This window comes from Phytophthora ramorum (assembly GCF_020800215.1).
Source record: "Phytophthora ramorum isolate Pr-102 chromosome Unknown Phyram_PR-102_s0002, whole genome shotgun sequence".
NCBI lineage: Eukaryota > Oomycota > Peronosporomycetes > Peronosporales > Peronosporaceae > Phytophthora > Phytophthora ramorum.
The window spans coordinates 2,281,519-2,304,819 of NW_027150648.1; the positions used below are offsets into that span (position 1 = coordinate 2,281,519).

General features: G+C 54.0%; 8 protein-coding genes across 8 annotated transcripts; 5 read left to right on the forward strand and 3 right to left on the reverse strand.

Moving 5' to 3' along the window:
* Window positions 1-836: 836 nt before the first annotated feature.
* Window positions 837-4,640, forward strand: KRP23_2127 (uncharacterized protein; the record flags this gene model as incomplete). The annotated part of the gene is made up of 2 exons (XM_067886819.1): window positions 837-3,326; window positions 4,305-4,640. 2 exons carry the CDS (start codon window positions 837-839, stop codon window positions 4,638-4,640), a joined length of 2,826 nt encoding a protein of 941 aa, XP_067749466.1.
* Window positions 4,641-7,018: 2,378 nt separating this feature from the next.
* KRP23_2128 (putative serine/threonine-protein kinase/receptor R826) lies at window positions 7,019-9,781 on the reverse strand (the record flags this gene model as incomplete). The annotated part of the gene is made up of 1 exon (XM_067886820.1): window positions 7,019-9,781. The coding sequence occupies one exon, from the start codon at window positions 9,779-9,781 to the stop codon at window positions 7,019-7,021; it is 2,763 nt and encodes a 920-aa protein (XP_067749467.1).
* A 1,598-nt stretch (window positions 9,782-11,379) lies between these two features.
* KRP23_2129 (uncharacterized protein) lies at window positions 11,380-11,781 on the forward strand (the record flags this gene model as incomplete). The annotated part of the gene is made up of 2 exons (XM_067886821.1): window positions 11,380-11,594; window positions 11,718-11,781. 2 exons carry the CDS (start codon window positions 11,380-11,382, stop codon window positions 11,779-11,781), a joined length of 279 nt encoding a protein of 92 aa, XP_067749468.1.
* Window positions 11,782-12,127: 346 nt separating this feature from the next.
* Window positions 12,128-13,204, forward strand: KRP23_2130 (uncharacterized protein; the record flags this gene model as incomplete). Its single annotated transcript, XM_067886823.1, has 1 exon — window positions 12,128-13,204. One exon carries the CDS (start codon window positions 12,128-12,130, stop codon window positions 13,202-13,204), a length of 1,077 nt encoding a protein of 358 aa, XP_067749469.1.
* Window positions 13,205-13,448: 244 nt separating this feature from the next.
* Window positions 13,449-15,444, reverse strand: KRP23_2131 (Beclin-1; the record flags this gene model as incomplete). Its single annotated transcript, XM_067886824.1, has 7 exons — window positions 13,449-13,836; window positions 13,918-13,989; window positions 14,068-14,489; window positions 14,575-14,689; window positions 14,744-14,812; window positions 14,878-15,295; window positions 15,387-15,444. 7 exons carry the CDS (start codon window positions 15,442-15,444, stop codon window positions 13,449-13,451), a joined length of 1,542 nt encoding a protein of 513 aa, XP_067749470.1.
* A 138-nt stretch (window positions 15,445-15,582) lies between these two features.
* KRP23_2132 (uncharacterized protein) lies at window positions 15,583-16,872 on the forward strand (the record flags this gene model as incomplete). Its single annotated transcript, XM_067886825.1, has 1 exon — window positions 15,583-16,872. The coding sequence occupies one exon, from the start codon at window positions 15,583-15,585 to the stop codon at window positions 16,870-16,872; it is 1,290 nt and encodes a 429-aa protein (XP_067749471.1).
* Window positions 16,873-17,313: 441 nt separating this feature from the next.
* Window positions 17,314-19,164, reverse strand: KRP23_2133 (uncharacterized protein; the record flags this gene model as incomplete). The annotated part of the gene is made up of 1 exon (XM_067886826.1): window positions 17,314-19,164. One exon carries the CDS (start codon window positions 19,162-19,164, stop codon window positions 17,314-17,316), a length of 1,851 nt encoding a protein of 616 aa, XP_067749472.1.
* A 1,922-nt stretch (window positions 19,165-21,086) lies between these two features.
* On the forward strand, window positions 21,087-23,246 carry KRP23_2134 (uncharacterized protein; the record flags this gene model as incomplete). The annotated part of the gene is made up of 2 exons (XM_067886827.1): window positions 21,087-21,652; window positions 21,728-23,246. The coding sequence occupies 2 exons, from the start codon at window positions 21,087-21,089 to the stop codon at window positions 23,244-23,246; spliced, it is 2,085 nt and encodes a 694-aa protein (XP_067749473.1).
* Between the last annotated feature and the right edge of the window lie 55 nt (window positions 23,247-23,301).

The window sequence follows — 23,301 nt, forward strand, 5'->3', positions numbered from 1 at the left end:
TGCGAGTATTTGGTACGTGTGAAGACGGCTGCGGTCAGCCATTGCGTCATAACGAAGTGGCGCAACATCTTCTGTTCAGCTGCACCAAGCGAATTGTCGATTGCAAGCAATGTAAGCAGCGAATGCGGATTGAATCTCTACAAGAGCACCAGAGTTTGCTTTGCTCGCAGCGAATCGTAAGCTGTCGAAAAGGATGCGGAGTTTCTGTGAAGGAAGCTGATACCGAGACGCACGAGAACGAAGAATGCCTCAGACGCCTGTTATTTTGTCAAAACCAATGCGGACTGCACGTGCCTTGCTGCGATATGGATGAGCATCTGAATTCGAAGTGTTCAATGCGCGTGATGGAGTGCCCCACGGGCTGTCGAGAGTGGATATTTGCATATATCTTTGAAGATCACTGGAAACGCTGTCGCCAGCGAATCGTCCCCTGTGGTGTTGGCGGGAAATTGTGTGCTCGTCCAATTCGGTTATGGCACCAAGGCAGACAACTTGTGCGGTGTGCTGTTCACGGAGAAAGTGCGCTGCTTTGGGCTGTAAAATGTCAGGACCTCGATCTCGTTACGTATATGCTGCAGAACGTCGATGGTTCCAACGCTGTAAACGAGGAATTTGCGAACGGATTTTCTCCACTGGTACTGGCGGCCTCACTAGGAAACGTAGATTTAGTTCAGCTGCTGCTCCGATTCGGAGCCGACATCAACCTTGAAACTTCTCGCGGTCGAACACCGCTTTCAGAGGCCTGCATTGCCCAAGACGCTGTCCTTGTGAAATTATTTGTTGACAACCGAGCAAATGTCTCGCACACAAATCGCCAAGGTAGGAATCTTATCCAAATGGTGCACGAGTATGCGGCTTCGAGCGGTACCAAGAAAAATGACACGGAAGCACGAAACGTTTCAAAATGGGTAGAGATCATTCAGATACTGGAAGAGCACGTAGCACTTGAGCGCCACCAGCGTGATCTATTCATCGCTATCGCATGCTCCAACTACGACCACCTAATTCAATGCTTCAAGTACAGCTCCAAACCAAGCCATGCAACTTCTATCGCAAACCCGGTCGAAGCACTTCAGGAACTGGTGGTCATTAAGGAGAAACAAGCAAAGGCGGCCCGTGTCGAGCTCGAAGAAACGGTTCAAGTATTTAACGAGAGCATCGCTGAAACTGAGGCAAAGCGTGTCCAAGCAGTTCACTTATCGTCTCAGGTGGATGATAGCTGTCGTCGCTTACAGAAGGTAGAAAAGGCCGAGGAAGCGTCAGCTATTGATTCTAATGCGCTAGAAGCTGATATGCTAGCCATGATACGTGAGATCACAGCACAGGATATCGCACAACTTCTTAATTCACATGTTCCATCGGAAACATCTCTAGTGGTGGTTAAAGCGCTATCGCTACTCTGCGGAGCAGTTCCTCGAGGGCGCCGCAACGCAGCAGAGTACACAGATGTAGAGTGGTGGAAAACTGCGCAGGCTCTGCTGATGGACCGAAGCCTTTTGCGTCGACTTCGGGGCTACAGACAGCAGGCAATTTCTCCCGACGTAATGTCCAAGGTTCGCCGTGAATGTTTGAAAACGCCTGCCTTTGCTGCGTGTGCCGCTGCTTTTAAGGAGAACCGTGCACCTTCCGTCAGTAATGAAAGTCCCAGCGAAGCAGGAGAACGGAATACGCACAGCCAAATTCCTCCGGCCGACTCGCTCCGTGGAAACATCGTAGGCATTCTGGCAACTTGGATACAAGGCGTCGAGATTGAATATAAAGCGCGGTCGGAACGCCAAGTTCTCGTGGAGCGCAAACGCCAATTGGAAGTTGCTCTCACCGTGACACGCGAAAAGCAGCAGCATACCAGCTTCGAGGCTCAAGTTGAAGCCCGCTCCCTTCCAGCTCGTCAAGAGGAGGTAGAAGTAGTGCGTCACCAATGCGCTTCCGCTGAAAACGAGCTCGAAGTGGCCAAGAAGCGTCTAAATACTCATAAGCTGCTGAATTATGCAGCACTGAGCGGGCACACACCGCTGACGTTTGCCTGTGCAGTGGGTAATGAGGCCATCGTCCACATGCTACTATCGCACGGTGCTAGCTGCGGTCATCATTTTGAGGAACAGGTCCTGTGTGCGTCGTTTATTCAGGTTCTTGTGCGCGATTTTCAATTTCGCAAGAAATTCGACCGAGAGCGTCGCTTGCAGGAAAACAGTGTCGGTGGTATCAAGCCTCGGTCCGATGCAGCGGCAGAGGCCCTTGTTCGCAATGTGGCGCATGCGTTTATCGTTGGCCACTACAAGCGCAAACTGGTACACTTTAGGCAGACGCACCGGGTCGCACTTCACGAAGCTGTGCTGAATGGTTATCCCGAAATCGCAGCAATCTTGCTGTCGAAAGACGCAAGACCCTGGCAGAAGACCTACGTTTTACCTGAGCGCGTGTATCCTGGAGCTCTACTCGAGGGAATCGCACCAGTATCGCATGATGTGCACGAGATGGTGAGACGTCGAGGTAAGTGGAAGCTCCACCCCCTTGTGAGGGAAGAGAAGGCGGGGAAGAATGTAGCTGAAGGGACCGAAAACTTTCAAGGACCGATGACGCTGATGGATACGCTAAATTGCGCTTTGAAATACTACGACAGCCGCTTGTTCAAAGTGTCAACAGGCTGGGAACCACTCGATGTGACATTCTACTCCGCTACAGCAGAGTTCGTCAGCGATACTTTAGCGAAGAGCGAAGCTGAGAGGCAGCGATGCCGAAAAGAGCTTGTAACTAGAAGAAGCGTCATAAAGAAGACAGCAGAGCTCAAGGAGAGACACGCGTTACTTGAGACGGCCATCCTCTCGCGCGATTTCGTTGCAGTTTCACGTCTGCTAGATGATGGAGCGTTTGCGGACTATGAGACGAGTACTGGCGCTTTGTCAGCCCTGATGGCAGCCTGTGTCGAGGAGCTGTACGTGGCAAACGAGGATGGCAAAGACGTACTGGCGGTGGAATATCTACTGGATCGTACCATGAATCGCCCACTTGTAAACTTCGAGAGCTCTCATGGAGTGACCGCGTTGGGAACTGCAGCATTTTACGGCACGTTGAAATGTGCCCAAGTGTTAGTTGAGCGGGGAGCAAGCTTGAATCTTGCCTGTCGACTAAATGGCTGCACAGCACTAATGGTAGCCGCAGACAACGGAAAAGCGGCATTCGTTCGTTTCATGTTGGCTTGCCCAGAAGTTAACGTGTTCTTGCACGATTCGAGTGGGAAAACAGCTTTGGACTACGCACACAACCGTGGCTTCGTTGAGATTACAGGGCTACTTGGAGCAGCCATGGGTGGTAGTCGTGGACGAATGGTGAGTGCGATATCGGGGTTGTACGGTGTTTGCAAGTGGGGCTGTGGCTTCATGGCCCAATTCGAGGACCATCTCGTTCAACAAGCAGACGTGGTAAAGGATACAAATCCTCTTGAAGAGCACGAGCTCCGCCAGTGTCCCAAGCGCAGCATTTCATGTCCTAATAACTGCGGCGTGGAAACGTTGTGGGCGGAAGAGCTGAAAGATCACATGGAACATGAGTGCGAACTTCGACTGGTCAATTGTCCAAACCAGAAGTGCTCCATTCGCTTTACTTTTCAAAAGCGCATCAGGCACCTTCAGCATGAATGCGAGCTGCGTGTGGTGGTGTGTGACTGTGGAGAGAGCATGCTCTACCAGCGTTACGTCCTCCACGCAAAGACACAGTGCCCTGTGCGGTTCGTCCCCTGTCCGCTCCAGTGTACGCCACCGACAATTACCGAAGAACGTGATGGTGAAGAACTGCAAGTGCTCCAGCTACGATGGCAAGATGTGAAAGCCCACTTGACGGGAGATTGTCCACACCGCAACGTGCGCTGTCGAAATGGATGTGCCATTAACGATTTACTGCTGAAGGATCGCTCTCGTCACGAGACAGCGATGTGCTTACTTCGACGTGTTCAGTGTAAATGGGGTTGTACGGAGACTGTCCTTGCTGACACTCAAGTAATTCACGAGCGTGACGAATGCGAACTGCGCCAACAGAGATGTCCAAACCGCTGTGGGAGGAACAACGTGCCTGTGCTGCAGATGGACGACCACATTTCGACAACATGCTCTCGCCGCTTGAGTCTATGTTCACTAGGCTGTGGTCGTCGTGTTCCACTGCATACGATGGATGTCCACGTTGCGCAGGACTGTCGTAAGCGTGTCGTAACATGCGCTCAATGCGAACAAAGGCTTCTCGAGGAAGAACGACCAACGCACCAGAGTACACAGTGCCTAAATCGCTTGACTGTGTGTGGACTGTGCGGTCAGTCGGATTTAACGCACGCACAAGTGGCTCAACACCGGAAGGACGAGTGTAGAATGCGTCAGGTGACGTGTAAGTACCAGTGCTTTGTGAAGTTGCTGTTAGCACACGAACAGGAACGCCATGAAAGATGGGAGTGTGCCTTCCGACCGATTTGGTGTCCGCTTGGCTGTGGCGAAGTGTTTATCTGCAACACGCTCAAGAGACATCAGCGTGAGTGCCCGATGAGATTTGTCGTGTGCGGAAATGGTTGTGGCGAGGAGCTCCACGAGAAGGACCGGGCAGATCACGAGCAAAACTACTGCAGCCTGAGTAAAGGACAAGGGTGTGCGCCGCGTTAGCCCTTCCATGCAGGATTGGCATAGCAAATGTGAGCATGCTGAATACAGATAGAATATCGCACTGCGTTCTTTGGTTTCTCATTTACGAAGAGATCAGATCGCCTGCTCACTCAGGCGAAGCGTGTCTGATATACCTCACCGCCATATAGATGAATTTCTTACAACCTGGAGTTCGCTCATTAAACTTTCTAGGACCTTTTCACTAGGTTGGATCCCAAAAAAATCGGCACGGTGCTCTGAGGTTACAACCATGTTTGGTCATTCGTGAAAGTTGTTTATATAATATTGATTTTTTTTCTTCTTTTCGTTTTTAGTTAAGTCGAGGTTACAATCAAAGTCGGTCCTTATCGACACCTGTCGAATCCACGAGGCTGCCATGCGAGCGGATGAGGTGCGCCTCGCGTCAACTTCAATCCGAAATGCCGTTCCCAAACCCACCCTTATGGTACGATCTCGCTTTCCAAACTGCAGTCGCCAAGAATGTTCATCCTGGTATATTATAGCTCCAACGGGTAGGTGGAAGCGTATGCCTCCAATTTCAAGATGTGCTCCACGAGGGAGTCGGCCCAAAGACGTCAATCAGCACGACGCTGAGATCGCTGAGCTGGTGGTGTTTCGATGCTACCAAGTCGTGGTGAGTCCCAGGAAATAAGGTCGGCAGGAACGACATCACCAACTTCGAGCTCAGGGAGGTCCCGACGAGGGCGACGTCGCATCTGCTAGCGGCTCCAGGCTTGCTCTTCTTGAAGCAGTGGTAGCGCATCGTACAGCCCAATCCCACCCTTGTGCTGGTTCGGACACAGCGCGAGTTGAACATCGCGACTCGGATGTTCCACGCATGCGCTTCGTGTTCCTGTTGCCTCTGCCCCAGACGTTGGCGTATCTCGTGCTGCTCTCGCACGTGGGCTTCGTGTTGGATCGGCTGGTCCGAGGGGAGCTGCGAGCATTATTTCCACGCAGAACTTGTTTCGTGCGATGTAGAGAGTTTATGTGGTTCCTTTGCGAAAGTCAGGTGACGAGTGTGCTGGGCTCGAGAAGTTGCTTTTTGAGCCGACAAACGTGCATCACGCTAAAAGCTCTGCGACGCACCGACACGAAAGAGGTCGTCTCAATCTCGAGGTCTTAATCTCTTCAATCGGCCGTGCTCGGATAGGACCGAAGTTCTTGCCGTCTGTCGATGCACATTTTGACAGTATTAATCGAACTGCAAGCAAACGGAGTGTTCTTGATTGTATCCTAACTTACGACTTAAAATGCACACTGGAATAAAATTAAGCACTGATAAATTAAAGGCTGCATTTTATTTTATTTAGGCAAAAACCCTCAGACATTGAGAGCGATACTATTCACGAAGGCATCACTAAACAACGCATTATCGTTTTGTCCGCTGTCGTGTATTTACATCACTGCGTCCATGGGCCCAAAACCTCCATGTCGGTCGTGCTATCAACGATTATCTTTTTAAAAAACACCGAGTAGACTCATCGAACAGGAATTGAAGTCGACGGCATCAAACAGAAAGTTCACTACTTCGTCCTGGTCGATAGAATTGCATGGGTTGGTAGCCAGGGATCACTACGTTGGTTCCTGCACCGATGTTGTATCATGGGTTGCACCTCTTAGGTCCGCTCTAGAGCATTTTCAATCAACAGTCCTGTAGAGTTCATGTTTCGTATGGGCACGTGACATGAATCTTCGTGAACGCTGCCTGGTCAAATGTACACCCCCTAGGTCCGTAGAGAATCTGAACAAGCGGTTCAGCTTCACACTACTGTCTTCGTCGTGACCTCAGTGCCAACATAAACTTTAATGACAAGGCGCACAGTTCGGTTCGCATTTGTTCCGTTGCCATCAACAGGAAATCTGGCGATGAGAGGTCATCAATACCCGCCATGAAAACTTACGATTCATACATATGCCTGGAAGTGCGCAGCCAAGACAATTGGTCCCCTCTTTTTGCGATTCCCGGGGCCCAGCACGCTGACTTGTTCAATTGCACCCCGGTACAAAGCCCAAACTTCTGCTTGCCAGTAAAAAAAACTTGGGGAGTATATCATTCGGACGTTGCTCTGATTGGCATAGCTCCTGAAAGCTTGACCCGAGACGAGAACGCCGCCATATATTCGTATACCTCCATGTCGGTTCATATAGCGCCATTCACTTCGTCTGCACACTCTTCCACAGCCGCCTTCAGGAAATCGTCGTTGTCTCGTACCGCATCACTAGGAAGGGAGCGCACCGCATGTACAAGCGGTCCATCCGCCTGCAAATTATCGATTGAGAAGACTGATTTTCCCGTCCAAAACCATCCAAATTTCACTCTTGTCAGCTTTTGGTTAAAGTTGTACGGCTATCTATTCAAGATGTAAACCCTGCCCTTACACCGCTGAAGGACTCGCGTCGAACCCGTCGAATTCATTTGAATCGTGCGGAGACTCGAGGAGAAGTCTCGTTTGCAATTGTTCGCTGGCATCGCTTGCTACCGTGGCAGGTGGTGGTTTGGTACCTTTGCCCTTCCTTCGGCGAAATCTGTGGCGAGACTTGGACGACTTAGGCAGTTTGAGTCGTTGGCCCAGCTTCCGACACGCGCAGATTCCGTTTTCGAGGAGTGTTCGGTCCGATTGAGATTGAGAGCTGTCGCTGCGAACACGTGCCGAGTTACTGTAGGGGTTGGTGGAGCCGGAGCGGTGTGAGGTGCGTCGCGAAGGACGCGTGGACGAGCTGATCACCGTTGCGCTCTCACCGTCGAGTTTGGCATTCTGGTCGTGCGTGTACGCGCCGACCACCAGCGGTTGGCAAAGGTTGATGTTGTCGTCGTCGAAGAAATACACTTCATCGGATGGTTCGAACGGGCGCGCGTGCTTGCTATGGTGGAGCAGACCGGAGTCCATGAGTGCGTTGCCTAGTCGTACAGCTTCACTGGTGTTATCGACGTACTGCAGCTGGCGCATATGCGAGATCGCTTGGTCGGCAAAAAAACCATGAGGAGCAACTAGTGGTGCACTGGAAGCATCGATAGGCTTGGCAAGGCGCATGGCGTCCTCTAGTTCGTCAGCCAACTCGAGCGCGAAAGCGGCGCTGAGTTCTTCCTGGATACTTTCCAGCGTACTCACCACACTGTGCGCCGATGGGCGCAATCGCGGGTCATGTTGCCAGGAGCTCTCGACGATCGCCCGGATGCTTGGGTGAAGGCGGAGATCCAACTCGGGACGCTGGCCCTCGAGTACGAGATCAAACACGCGGAAATGGTTGTTCCCTGTGTCGGGGAATTTCTCTTGACCCGGGTTCAGCACGTCCCACATTGTGATACCCAACGAGTACACATCGGCTGCCTCGCCGTAAGCTGCAAGCCCTGCCCGCCCATTGATGACTTCCGGGGCCATGTAGTCCACCGTCCCCTTGACTGTCATGCGGACGGAGTTTGCATCGATAGTACTGTAATTACCGTCTTTGCTGTTGGCTTTCGTGTCCACCCCGGCCGATGCGAGAGACCCTCGAAGTTGCTGCAGGTTGGCAGCTCCAACGACGGCGATTTCAATGCTGGCACGGTCTGTCGGCACCTTGGTGGTCCCATCTTCGCTGGCTAACATTGCAACAGTCGAAGCTTTCTCGCTGTTGTATCCGCCAACGCTACTCCGGTGAGTCCCGGCGGTGGTACGAACGAGGCCGTTGCTCACGACCTGAGCACGAGGAAGCGAGCGAGATTCGCCAAAGTCCGTGAGCTTGACGGTACAGTTTGCATCCACGAGAAAGTTGGTTGGTTTGATGTCGCGGTGCAAGAACGGCGGCCGGAAGCTGTGCAGGTAAGCCACTGCTCGTGCTGCGTCCAACATGTAGGCGACATTGAGAAGAAGCTGCTGACGATTGTGGCCATGCTCACTACGCCTTGACCGACGTCTTGCAGCCGCACAAGTGACATCCTCCAAACTTCCCACGCAGAGTTCATTGACCAAGCAAATCGTAGGTGGGCAGACGCACATCCCGTGGAAGGCGACGATGTTCGGGTGATGTAGCGCGCCACAAAGTGCAGCTTCTTGAGAGAAAGCGGCGACGGTGTCTTCCGTGAAATCAGTGGGGGTGTAGACTTTTACTGCTACATCGGTTGTTGAGCGAAGCACTCCCTTGAAAACGACAGCACTGGCTCCCACACCAATTCGCTGCTGTAACTCCAGGTACGCAAAGTCGATGATGAATTTGCGGTGCATCTCGATGAGGATGTGGAGGCCCTTGGAAGATACTCGCTCAGGCATCCCGCGTGTTTGGCAGAATAGACGCTGCAGCGCTACGGCACGCTGGCCCATGCCTCGCCAGTGCTCTGTGTCTGCTCGCAACACGCGCCAGATAACAAGCGGACAGAGCGATCCACAGAGCAAGTTGGCGTATGTCAGGTAGAAGCCCGCGTCCAAGTAGCCACGTCGGAAGAACTCGTTGTATGTGAAAAGGAGGGCATAGTAGACGTACGCAAAGACACAAAACTCTCGCAGCGTGCGCTTGCTGGCTCGAGCTGGCGGACGTACTAGCACATACGAATAGAGCAGCAACAGCAGCCCACGTGCAGCTGTGAGCGGTGCGTACAGGTCGGAAGCTGGGTAGTACGTCGTGATGATCCATACGAGCGGGATGGTGTACGTCGATAGCACCAGTGTGATCATTAATGTACGCCGAAGTGCTGGACCCGACACACTCTTCTGCAGCATGAAGACGATGACGCTGAGGAAGACGAATTGACGGCCAGAGTAGAACACCTCTGTCGCGAGCTTGGAGATGTCGTACGTGTAGAGCTCCGTAGCCAACGCTGAGCAAAAGAACGCTGTGTAGATCCCAGTGGTGCACCCCAGCACCCACAGCAGTGGTTCAAACGCAGGTAAGATGATTTTCCGTGCTGCCGTGGCATCTCCTCGCAGAGCCGTATTGCGGTTGTACCGCAAGTAGACCACTAGGGAGATGCAAAGCAGACACATGATGCCATAACCGAGCAGCAAGAAGAGCTGCAAGGTGTGGAAGCGGGATAGCAAGTAGGCCATGATAGCCTGTTTGGCCTGGAGTTGAGCAGCTTCCTCTGGACTTGGTGTAGGTGGGACCGTCGTACCGGAGACCGTGGAGTTGGTGGCGAACGACCCGCTGCCTTCTAGGGACGACATGCTGAAGTGCTGCTTGATGTTAGCAGAACGAGTGCTGAGTTGAGGGCCGTTCAACTATCGAGGATCAGCTAACAGCGACGTTGGTGGCGGGTGCTGCTTCGTTGGGGTTCAGGCTGCTGGATGTTTGGTGGAAGCGAGCAATTGAATTGTGAACTGATGCCAGTGTCTGAAAACTGCTAGGGATACGGTGCCGCATGAACGTCAATCGATACACTTTCCATAGAGAGGCAGCTTCCAAGGCGTCGAACAACATGGTGCAGTGCATCAAGTCCAGCACTGTGACCAGCGAAGCGAAATGATCGGACCGTTTCGACGATTTCACCCAATCCGTGAATTTAGCCGGAACCGCTAAATTCGTTAATTGGACAGAACAAAGATCTTTAAAGGTCGCAGTTCGCTTCAACTTCAGTGCAACCTTCTATCAATTACTCCGAGCATGGACGGATACAGGGCTACTCACAGGTTCAGAGCAGGAGCTTTGAACACCACTGGCGCATTACAGGAGTGTGTGGGGGGGACAGGCCGCGCGTTGAAATCCTGTTGTGCGCCCGAAGGACAGAAGTAGATGGCACAACCATACTACCCGCGCACTAGTCAACTCGTGTCGAGCTCACAGCTCCCTTTGACGCGGTCACAAGCATCTAGAGTGATCACACTCTCTTTAGAGCAGCCCGTAAGCAATAGCTGGTCCTCCTCGTCGCGCCGAGCTCGACTTTTTTCATTTGCAGCAACCAACTGGACTGCTCCAATCGGCTGAATCGAGTCGGAGCTCTGTCACTTTCCCCCTCTGCACATGGCGAAACGAGCACGTATGTTAACGCGATGTAGTCGCCGAGCGTGGGTCGATCGGCGAGTCATGTACTGCTGCGAGCTGAGAGACTGCACAAAATAGCGCATCGACTTGTGGCGGTTGCTGTAGTTGTGCCGAGTGAGCGATGAACGGTTGCGCTGAAGATAGCTTCAGTTCGCTGGTGATAACGGGCGGATAAGTTTGCGTGGGAATAGCCCCCCCCCGCAGTGGCCACCTCCTGTGGCGCCAAGTGCTCGTCAAGCCGGCGCCCTGCTGGTGGCCAAAGCACTCGGAACTCAGACGACCAAGTGGCGAGGCAAATCCAAATCTCCGCTTCAACTAGACAACTTCAAGGTGTGACACGATTTGATCTTCGTCGCCGTTGTTGGCAAAGGCTTTGAAGGGTGAAGGTAGGCTCCGCAAATGCAAAATGCCTTGGTGTCGCAGGGGCCAAACGAAGGCAGGCAACGCGTGTTGCCTTCGTGGACAATGGGTTAGGGACTCGCGAGTGATTTGTAAAACTTCGCCTCGTTGTACCTGTGCAATCGCGGCCAATCATTTGTTGACCAATACAAACTTTAAGTCAGAGCTTGAAGTGGGGCTCGGCAGCAAGATCCACCGCCTTGGCCGCTCTCCTCAATTAGCAGCGTGAGTCAAGGTGCCAAAATACCATCGCGCCGAACGAGGCCTCACCGCCGTCCTTCTGGACGCTTTTCCTGCGCTGTGCAGGACCCTCATGGGACGACGAGGCGAGGTTGCACCTTGGCACAGTTTCTCCACCAAGTTGAAGTTGCTCCCTTTTCAGCCAATGGAAGCCCAGGGGCGAAAGGGTACAGCGCTGTTCCTGGGCCAGAACCAGAAGAAGAAAGGCCTCATTATTCAAGTCGAAGCGCGGCGAGATAAGACGCGGCAGTGCGTCGTTCAGTTAGCGCACGGCGACAGCGATCCGGCTTCCATCTTCACTTTGACATCTCCAGCGCTGGAGTGCGTTTGCCGTTATTTGCACCTCCAAACCGGCAGTTGGTAGGTTGAAGTGCACCGCTCACACATGGAGACTGTGTCTAAAATGTTTTTTTTTGGTGTTTTTCTCCCACGACCAACTGATTGATCTCGTGCTGTGATTTGTGGCGGGTTCTGGTACTGCAGCGGATCGAGCCAATCGAGTTGCTGTCCCAGCGTCTTTGAGGTGCTTCATACAAAGCTCGAGTGAAAAAAGCCAGGTGCGTTGCAAGCAGAGCGCACCAGCCGTGGGGGTGTGGGCAAGGCAGGAGGAAGAGTGCTCCTTTTCTGCATGCTCGGAGCCCTGCGCGTTTGAATGGCGGACGTGTGTTCGTCCGGCTCGGCTGACTCTCTTGTCTATCGATGTACTTGAAGCCTCCACTTCACTGTCGAATCCCTAGGAGCCACCAACTTCAAACAGGCCTCGAACCGCTTCAAGGCAGAGCTCAAGCCAAGAGACTTTTGCTGTTGAAGCCAAACTGACGGGAATTGCTGTGCTACCTCGGAGCTTCAACGTCCATCAATCCAGCGACACAGACACCATTCCGTCCGAGACGATGTTGTCCATGGTGAGCAGCAGCCAGAGCGTCGGCAACGCTGCTACCAGCAATGCCAACTCCAGCACCACCAACACAAGCGCCAGCATGAGCTCAGGAAACTCCGTCGCACATGCCATCGCGAGCTTGGCGCACAGCGGACCCAGCAATCCACAGGAGCGCGAAAGCTTCGGAGCACAGCAGCAGTTCGACGTGCTAACGCTCCAGCACTCGTTTCACCAGCCGGAGCAGCAGCAAAATATCAACAGCGCAGCGAACAATGCCGCTGCGGTGCTCACGTCTGTATCTCGCGTCAGGATGCCTGCTCCCAAGAAGCGCTCTACCAAGTCCAAGTGCTCGCCGGGCCTGCGCAGCGGCAAGTGGACACCCGAGGAGGAGGCTTTCACAAACATGGTCATCCACTACTTCAAGCGCGGGTTGCTGGACGTCGAGGATGGCACATCGCTGCGGTGGTACCTGGCAAAGCGTCTGAACTGCGAGGCCATGCGCGTAACCAAGAAGCTCAAGGGCAACAGCTCAATTGGCAAGCAGATTTTTCGCGCCATGGAAAACACACCTGCCAACCGCCAGGCAATTCGGCGTGCGCGTGAGGAGTTGGGTCTCCTCGAAGCTCGCTTCCTCGAGTCGTTAAACGCTGGTGGTGTTGGGCCGGGTTCGCACCATGTGTCATCTGTACCATTGCCGTCGTCTCTCGCCGTTTCTCTACGTGGCCGCAAGATCCTGCCGAACATGAGACTTAGTGACGGCTCCCAACCACTGCTGGCCCCCATGCCTGAGCCGAAGTCGGAAGATGCTAGATTGCTGCTGCACTTCTTCTCTGAGGCTCACGACAACTCCGACGAGGAACCAGATGCCGAGAAAAAGGAGGAGTCGGGTAGCCTCGCTATTGATCTGAGCAAAAAACTTGGCAAGAAGCGGCCTCTCTCCACCGTGACCACCAAGACTGAGGACACCAAGACTGAGGACACCAAGACTGAGGGCAATGTGACGGAGGAAGAGAAGACACCTGAGCAAGATTCTGAGTCACCGCAGGCGAAACGACAAGCTGTCGAGATCGATAAGAACCTCAAGGAATAAGCTGTGCACTTACCGCACTCCGAGACTATTTAGGCGATCACGCGAGGGTCGAGAGAGCGACACCACCTCCACATATTTACAAGACAACCATTCGAAAGAACGAGAAGGGGGGCTGGCCCAGCACATCCTACCGCGCTGGTAGTTGTAGCGTAGCTGAAGACGGAAGAAAGAGAAGGCAGACGTTAGACGCACTTCTGTCGCATGTACATATTCATTTTGGTCTAAAATACTTCGAAGAACAAGTTTACGAGAAGTGCTCCATGATCACGACGGTCTGCTTCGAGTCGCTGATGGGGGCGCTTGAAGCGAAAGAGAGGGGAGCTTTCCTTGGAACGACAACAGATGCCACCACACTGGGTGCTGTGCTGGTGTATCCTCGGGCAGAGACCCATGTGAGCACCCACTTCAAGTTGGTCAGCGCATACTTGAGAGCCTTGGTCCACTCCTTGTGCTTGTTCTTCAGGAAGAGAACGGAATATCCACCGATAGAGTGCTTCGCAATCTTGTACGGCAGCCGAATGGACGGATCTCGAGCCCGGACGAACGCCATCAACTGTCCGAGACAAGTAATCCAGGCACCCAAGCCTAAGTTGAAGTGAGACTCGGCAAAGTTTTGTTGGTCCGAACCGTGTCTACAGAGCAGAAAGTACCATACACAAACACGCCAAAATGAGCCCACAGTGACGCATTGTCTCCACGATAGCACAACGTACAGACAGTACTCCATGCGGAGGTTGCTCGTTCGGATCATTTTCGAGAAGCTGCCTAGCGGTACAATCTTGAAGCTAACAGACCGAACACCGACAGAAAAAGAAGGTAGTTAGAAACTTAGTCCGAGAAAGTGCGTGAGGATTCGGACGTACTCTGAAAACTCCAGACCAACTATGCTGGCCAACGTCTGTAGCAACAATGCACATTCGCCAAAGGCAGCGTTTATCTCGTTCCATTCCACTGCAAATGACGACGACTGGCCCATGCGGAACTGATTAATGGTGCCGAATGCGCCATCATGCCCGATGACGAACATATCCGTGAGGATATTCAAGTGTTTGGCCGACGCCACTTTACGCTCCATCGCGTCAATTTGCGCTGTGCCCGCATCACGAATACCTTGGAAAACAGCCTCCTGTAATTGTAGCCCATTGACTTGCTCCCACAGCTCTGCTTCTTCATAGATGAGAACCTTCTCTTCTTCATTCATCGAGTCTTGCTGTTGAGCAATGACTTTTCTCTCGCTCTCCATCAGCTTCAGATTCTCCTCCAATGCATTCAGCTCATTCTCATACTGGTCCCGCCACAAACAAAAACGAAAGCAATCAGCGCCACGAGCATGAGAAGCACCTTTGTCCGAGCAAAAGCATATCACGTACAAATCGGATCTTGTCTTCAATGTGCTCGATGTCTTCACTGTGAACACTCGAGCTCGTGGTATTATGCAGGAAACCCGCAAAGCACCGCTTCTCATATCGAGCCCGTTCCGCTTGCCTGCAACATCCTATTAGCCCAAAAGTATACCAAGAAAAGACCCAAAGATCGCACCCGTCGATCATCGTAACCATCCCGTCCATGCACTCCTTGCATACTGGAGTCGTCACCGGCAATCCAGCACTACACCACTAGATCAGTAACAAAATACTCAAAACATTGACAATCTTCTTTCCATAGGTTCGCACCAATGTGCCTGCTGGCTCGTGAGCAGTTGAACGTGGTGGCTAAGATCTGCGTACGTGGGCACGGCCACCATGCTGTTCTCCAACTCTGGGTGTTCTTCCTCCTGACTCACTCGACCAACATGAGCCTCAAAGTACTTCCCGGCTGTAGCTTCCATGTAGCTGTCCTTCATTATCTGCTGCTGTCGTCGCTGCCGCTGTTGGAGCTTTCGACGTCGCTGGGCCTGCTGCCGCCTCTGCTCCTGTTGGTGTTGTTGTTGTAGCGACAGATTGTAGCGCGCGCTGGCGTACAGATCCTCCCCAAAGGCGCCGGACTCACCCATCTCCGGTGGCGTCGTTGTGCTCGTCGGCAGCTTCTGCAGTAGCAGCATGCTCTGGGAGGCGCTGGCGGTGGGGAGAAGCACGTAGGACTCACCCAATACTGCACAAATCCAAGCAAACAACACGTCAGAATGTAGATTATTGCAAGAGGAACACGATGCACCAGATTTGGGTCCTCCTAAAGCCCGTACCTGGTGCGCTGAGCAGCTCGCTCTCGAGCGATCGCCGGCACTGCTCGCATCTCCGCATGGCACGTTCTTCAATGCGGAAGACCTACTTACCGTCATATCAAATATGATATTCCGTGGGTTCTGATTCACGCACAATCATTTCGTTCCGCCCTTTACACCACTCCCACAGTCGACCGAGCACCAACTCCTGCCCGCCATGATCTACTACAGCAACCGCCTCTTGTGGCGCTTGCTGCTGCACTCGGAGGGCTCCGCATTGGCAGCCTCTTCCACATTAGGCCGCGCTGCCCTCGTCGCGGCGCTGTCCGCTGCGCTTGCCGCCCTGCAGCGCGAGAAACCGACACTACTGTCCGCCGCTGCGCTGGACCAGTTACTGCTCTCTGCGTCGGCCTTCCTGGCGGTTCTGCTAGGCCTCCGCGTCTTCACAGCGCTGATCCAATGGCAACGAGGCGTGGCCGACGTCAGCGCAATTGCAGACGCCGCGCGCACGCTCACCGCCACCGCTTGCGCCTTCGTGCACTTCTCGCGCAAGGGCGTGGCCGACCGCGCGCAGATCCGCAACAAGTGCCAGTTCATCCGCGACGTCAAGCGCTACATCCTGCTGTACGTGACGCTGGTGTTCCACGACTGCAACAAGAGCGACGCGCCACTGGAGCTACGTGCGCTGCTCACGCAGAAAGAGGCGGACGAGTTCTCGAGCACCGAAGTGCTCACGCTTGGAGAGCACACGTGGAACCGAGAGCGCAACGTCGTGGGCTCGGCGAACAAGATGCGCGCGGCCATCGTGGAACTCTGGCTGCGACGCACCATTAACCGCGCGAGGAGGAAAAGCTACGTGACGGTGGAGCAGGCCATGGAGCTGAACAAGATCGTGTCCACGCTGCCGCAGATGTACACGAGGATCTTCAACCTATGCAACGTACCGATCGCCTTTAACTTGGCGCAGTGCTTGCACGTGTGCTTTGTGGGGTACCTGCTGCTGATGGGGGCGGCGCTGTCACCTGTGGTTGGATTCATGACGCCGCTCTACGTGGGCATTGCGGCGTTGCTGCTGTTTGCATTGGACAACGTGGCGTCTTCGATTGAGTGTCCGTTTGGAGCCGACTCTAACGATGTGGATCTGGAAGCACGCATCCTGTGCATTCAGGACGAGCTCAAGGTGATATTGCAGGCGCACTTCCACTCAGTTGGTCATGTGGATTCTTTCAAGCAGCAAGACCGCATGGCGTCCCTGTCATCGCTACTGTCCGTGGACGTTGAGACTGTCAGTCGAGGCCGGACGCGGCACGAGTCAGTATCCTCGTCGTACTCGTCGAACGAGCGCCCGTCTCAGTATGCCGCTCCGTCCTCGACGTCGGCTACAGACCGGGCTGTGTTGCTGTCGATCCAGCCTGATGCTTATGGCGCTATTCAGGAGGCTGACGACGAGTTGGCCAGCCCTCCAGCAATGCATGGGTCCGATGACCACGAGCACATCGCAGTTTAGTTTAGAGTGGTGCTGCTAGTAGGAAGTGAAGTTGTAGGAAAAATTGATACTGGAGACAGGGAGCAGTGCTGCTTGAAGCCGCATGAATGCAACGAGCAAGTTGAAATCGCTTGACGTACGTATCATTTAGACATGATGATCTCTAAAATGCCCAAGGCACAGTTGCGAAAGGATGTCGCTCCCTGGCTACCACTTGACCCGCGACTATCCCTCTAGGCAACGGAATCGCCGAGTTTCTCTCCTCACTGGCTTGCTTCCACGACCGCATCACCTACAAGCTCGCCGCCCTTGCGCTCATCTACACCGCTTGATAATAATAAAAACTGCCAACACACACGACATCCACTCACGCTTGTGTGCTTTGCGGAACAAAGCGTCGTTAACCATACTGCTGTGAGTCCACAAACTTCATGCGGGCCTCGCAGTTGACTCTCAGTGAGTTTACTTGACCGTCCATCCCGAACTTGTCGTGCTACGCGGGTCAAGTGTGGAGTCAGACGGGTGGTGGTCGTTCTTAAAGTCGTGGTGCTCGTCAAAGTCGTCCTCCTCCAAAATCGGCATGCCGCGGCCCATTTCATATGTGCCTGAAGCAGGCAGACTGGTGCCAGGGTCCGACGTGAAGTCGCTGAAATCACTGCCGCTGTTCTCGACACCTCGGATCTCACGGGTATCAAACTCCCACTCCGTGTCGTCATCGTAGCCAGACTGGAACGAGAACTTGCTCATCTCGGACGGTCGGGAGCTCGCGACATCATCGCTCAAACCTGCAAAGCTGGCGCGGTCGTACGGGTTCAGCGAGAACGACTCGCTGCTCTCCACCGATTCGCCCATTTCACCGGGCTCTGCGTGGATAGTTTTGTCGAATACGCCGCTGTCTGCAGCGTTGACCGCAAGGTATGACGGGTTGACGTTACCCGTAGAGTAGTCGCCGCTCATTTCGAGTCCTTGCAGTTGTGCGGGGGTCTTGTGCGACAAGAAGTTCGAAGACGCCATGGTGTAGTCGCTCGAGCGCTCCAGCACACTGACAGGCTGGCGGAAGGGGATATCCTTCGTGCTCACGTTGTTGTGGCGCTTCTTCATGTAGCAGAAGAACATTCCGGCTAGCAAAATTGCCGCGCCAATACCAACACCGATGTACAGGAACAAGTAGCTTCCACTGCTGCCTCCATTGACAGAGACCGTCACGCTGGAATAGATGGCCATATCGATACGCTCGCCATCCACAGTGACCATGGCCACGCGGCCAAACATCGTGAACTGGCCCGACGTGTCGAATGTATAGTTAGTCGAGTAGCTGACAGCGTCGCTCGTGAGATTCATGTCATTGTACGCCACGATATCAAAGGTTGATGAGTCATCACCCGAGTAGGTGGAGCAGTTGGCACCTGCAAGGTTGCGTTGACAACCGCTGAAGACTGACACGGGAACAACTGAGTAGATTCCAGTGCGTGGGTCCTTGATGGCATCCGAAGTCGACACCTCTGCAATCAGTGTCGAGTCGTCGGTAGACGAGTCCGTCATGTCCAGCATCCACGCGATATCAACCGTATCACCGACGTTCACTTCGGTGGACGAGAGCGACATTGACATGGCACCAGGGCAGTATGCGCCCGTGCGAATGGTGAGGTCACCTGAGACGCTGGGGTCGAACACCGAGACGTCCTGGGAAGTCCAGCAGTACGTGGTGGTGCCATCCGTGGTGATACTGCTGGGCGTCGTGCCGGCCACATCCCCTATCTGCACAGGGAAGAAGGTGACGAAATCGGCGCGCGAGTTGCCAGCAATGTTGACCACGAGATGCACGTAACCTGTGTACTTTCCGTCCTTAGGGATCACGAGCTCCTCTGAGCCGAAGACGGCCACGTTGTCGGAAAAATCGTTGGGGTTGTTACTGGACGCGTAGTAGGTGGAGCTCTCGCCGGCAGTTGAGAAGACGTCGCACGAGCGCCAGTCGCACATGACCACGTTGGCTACGGCCACGTCGTACGTGGTCCCGTTCGTGCTACCGGACGCCTCGGTCGTCGTGTTGGTGTTGCTCATCAAGTAATCGGGCACGGACACACGAACGACGGGGTCCGGGAACTCAAAGTTGGCGTCGGCGGTCGACGTGTCCAGCGTGGCGGTGTAGCGCAGCGGGATGAGCGCGTTCTTCTCGAGTTCGTCGGCGATGTCCACGCGGATCGTGATGGGGCACGAGCTGCCCTCGTCCTGCACCAGCACGTCGTCCTCCACGGGCTGCTCCTGCGAGTACTTCTCCGAGAGGTAGTAGCAGTACGTTGTGCTGCCGTCCATTTTGTACGTCACCCTGCCATAGTCACGAGGTTAGTCAAAAGACCCTAGACTCCACGGCCTCGCCAGTCGCAGTGCTGCTACGTACATGGTGGCCGGATGCTAAGGAGCTCGGGTTGAAATTGCTTGGAGGTGAGCGGAAGGCGGCGGCGGAATGGACTTGCGGGAGCGTGGCCACCGTTGACCTGCTGGCGCCCCGCACGTGAGTGGGAAAAGCGGTCTGAATGTCCAGAAGGCCAGTTCGCGCTACGTCGTCCGGTGTGCCACTCCACCAAAACATAGAGTGAAGTTTGGCGTGTTAAGTGCGAGTATTATACACTAGTACAGACAATCCTCTCCTTTGTGATAGCGTCGGGAACCACCACATTATCACTCGCTGGAGTTATTACAAGGCAGAAATGTGCCGTAAAATTGGTACATTTGAACTTAACAGCTCTACAGCGTCGACGTACAGCAGGCAGTACTGTGGAGCATCGAGAGCTGGAACGCCCTGCTTCCCAGCGTCTTCAGTAACTGCTGGAAGAAGACTGGCTTGCTTGACTACTACACGTGCGAGTACGCTGAGCCGGGCGTGGAGGATGACATCGTGAACGAGCTGGCAGAGATGCTGACGCGTCTCCACCCCTCGAATCCGATGTCGGTTGAAGAGCTGCTGAACCCACCGGACGAGAACATCCTCGCGGATGAACCAACGGACGAAGATTTCTGCCGGGTCGAGTCTTCAGAGCGCGAGAATGGGTGCGGTCAAGATGTCGGTGATGGCGGTATCGAGGACGAAGAAGAAGAAAGCACTTCTTCAACCTATCCAACGCCCGAAAACCTGTCCACAGAGGAGCTGAAGGAGCGTCTTCAATGGATAGCACAACTTTTCGTTACCGCCGGTGCGATGGGGGTCCGTTCAAGGGACGTTATCGGGCTTCGAACGATGCAGCGAGTATTTAGAGAGGAGCTTGCGTGTAGACAAGGCCACAAGCAGCAAAAGTCGATGCTCGACTTCTTCGGACGTCCTGCACCAAATGGACCTTAGCAATAGTTAAGCACCTTTGAATAGTGATAATGACGTGTTTTGTATCACAAACCAGTAACTAGAGGGTAGAGGTATATTTGACTCGTGCTTGTATGGTGACGGTCATCGGGAGCCCTCCCCATATCTCTCCGTGGAGGGTATCACTACTCAGGATATCACGACCGAGAGGATTGTCTGTAATACTAAAAGTAAGTCTTAGCGGAGCTCGACCTCGGTGCCTGTGGAGCACCAGTTGCTTCTACGTCCAAGGAGTAACGTTAGCACTCACAAGCTCCGTTTTGGTGGGGCGCATACAAGCTCGCTGACCGGTCGGTTTCACTAGTGACTCACTCGACAATCAGCGATGGTCAGCGGCGACAATTGAAGAGACACCGCCACCGAAGCTACGACGCTTCTGCTTGGAACGCGGCGCGATGGAGCGATACATGGTAAGTTGAGCATGACCTTCGTCCGCGAAGGCGAAGCCATTCGCCGATGTGACATCAGTGTCGGCTGTTTTGTCTCGAGGCAGCGTGGGCCTGGCGGCGGATACGTTCACAAAATACCAATACACGGTGTTGTGCTGATGAATACATACTTAATTTAAGTCATTCGATAAAGTATCGCCTATGACTCACCTACTTTTGGTACATAAGACATATGACAAAACAGGTCCCACAGAACTCAGCATGTTCTGATAGAACCAGGTCAATCACCCTGGTTTAACAACACTCGATGCATTAATGTTCACATTAAATCCGCATTTTCTCCTCGGTTGAGGAACTTTACAGCAATCATTTCGCGCCGCAGTCGTCGACCACTGTGACCAGTGCTTCAATTGAAGCAGACAGGCTCGCTCAATGCGAAAAGCTGATCCCGAGCTCGCTCCAAGCCCGAGCCACTTCTCGTTTGGATCGCCATGCGCTCTCTCGTGGCGCTGGGGGCCGTTACGCTTCTCTTCGGCGTATCGAAGGCCGACGAGACCAGCTGCTGGCAGATCGACGGCTCCGCGTCGCTCCTCAAGGCGCTGGCCGCTTACAGCGGCTCGGCCTGCGCCGTGGACGTGACGATCCCGTTAGTGGCCGCGTCCTACGCGCCCAACGAGAGTGTCGCGCTGCTATGGGGCGTGCAGCTCGACGAAGACTCCAGCAACGCCATGGACGTGCCCACGCCCCCCGACGCGATGACCACGCTCAGCTCCGACGGACAAGTGCAAATTCTCGCCTCCTACGTGCGGACGTGCGAGTCGCGACTGCAGTGCACACCGACGACTCTGGGCGGGACGTTTACCACTGCGCAGTCAGGCAACTTCTCCAGCTCGGACGCCACGTACTTTGAGACCCTTGACGACCTGTCGTTCACTCAAGAAGGGAACTACACGGTGGCAGCCGTCGCTGTGCTCGGGAACGCCGATGACGCTACGCTACTGTACTACTTCCAGACGTTCGCGGATATCGTCGTGAAGACGGTGGAAGTAGAGGCTATGTGAGTCCTGCTACTATGTGGAGGTTGGTTTTCGAGGCTGGGTGCTGACTAGAGTATTTGTTCTGATTTTGGCAGTGAATATGACAATGTCGCGACCTATTGCCGCGTGACAGCGCAAAGCCCGTTGGATGACTTGCTGGACGCTACCGCTCTGCTTGCAAATAGTGACAGCTCCGAGATAGAGCTGGTGATCGACGCTAATGATGTCGTGCAGGCTCAGCAACCCTTTGATGTGGTGTGGACAGCCACGCTGACAAAAAACTCGTCCAAGGAGATCCAATTGCCATCGCCTCTCGAGGCGGTTTATGTCTTAGGCGACGACAGCACCAACGAGAGCGGGTATTACACAATTGTGGGCTCGATTGTGAAGCTGTGCGAGCGAGATATGAACTGCGACGAGTACTCCAGCACGACAACCATAACATCAGCTGACTTCTCCGCGAACTTTACGTCGGAGAATACGGCAACATTCAACGCAAGTGACATCCTTGTTTCGTCGACTGGCTGGTACGCGGGCTTCGTACAGGTGACGCTTGCAGGGGTCGACGCAGACTCCCAGAGATACGACATTGTCAAGTACTTTGAAGTCTTTGCAACCGAAACAAATGTGGCGGAGCAGGTGGAGAGTGAGACGTACGAGGTCGATGGCAGTGAGTCGTATTGCTGGGAAGTTGTCGCTGCTGTCGACGACGAGAGCGTTGAAGCTACGAGCGTTGCCTTCGCAGGAAACAGCTCCAGTTGCCCGTACACGTTGAATATGTCGGTCTCCAGTAGATCGTTTTCAGTAGACTCTGGTGTCCAAGTGAGCTGGACTGTCGCTCAGCAGACCGCGTACACAGGCACGGACGGGGTTATAGCGAACACCACAAAAGTCTACGACGAATCTACCGGCCAGCTCGTAAACCTGCCCCAGGTGAATATCTACTACTGCAACGACACAGCATGCTCACCGTTCTTGGCAGACAAGACGTTGGTGTATACAGCGAAGGCAACGAGTTTCTCAACCATGGATGGCAACGCCTTCTTCTCCTCTTCCACAATCAAAATTCCGAGTGAGGGAACGTACAAGCTTATGGCGCATGCTGTGGTGCCGAACGGAGACGACTTTCGATTCGATGTCGCATCGTTCGTGCGTATGACAGTCACGGCTTCATCGACATCGGCTTCTACTGACGATGGCTCAACTTCCCATGTCGGCCTCATTCTCGGCTTGACATTGGGCTGCCTCGCAGTCGTAGGTCTTGTGGTGCTAGGACTCGCAATGATGCGTCGACGGCGAGCTGAGCAGGAAGCCGCGCAACAGAAGGAACGTCGATACAGCTTCTTCGGAATCCAGCCGCTGTCAAACACCAACGAGCTTCCAACAAACTCTCCCAACTCCGGCCACGGGTCGGATGAATCAGGCAATTTCATGTACGTGAAGGCGCAGCGGTCGCCCATGGACATGCCCCGCGCGTCCTCGCTGTCTTATGATCCGTACTCACGGAGGAGCTTTGTCGAAGCTGGCATCGAGGGCTCTGGCTACAGCTTCACCTTGTCCGACCCAGAGCCAGCGTACCCTTCTTCGAACGAGAGGACTCCCCAGCGCAGCTAACCGCTGCGACGCACTAGTTTTGAACGTATTACCCGTTGCCGACGTCTCCACGAAG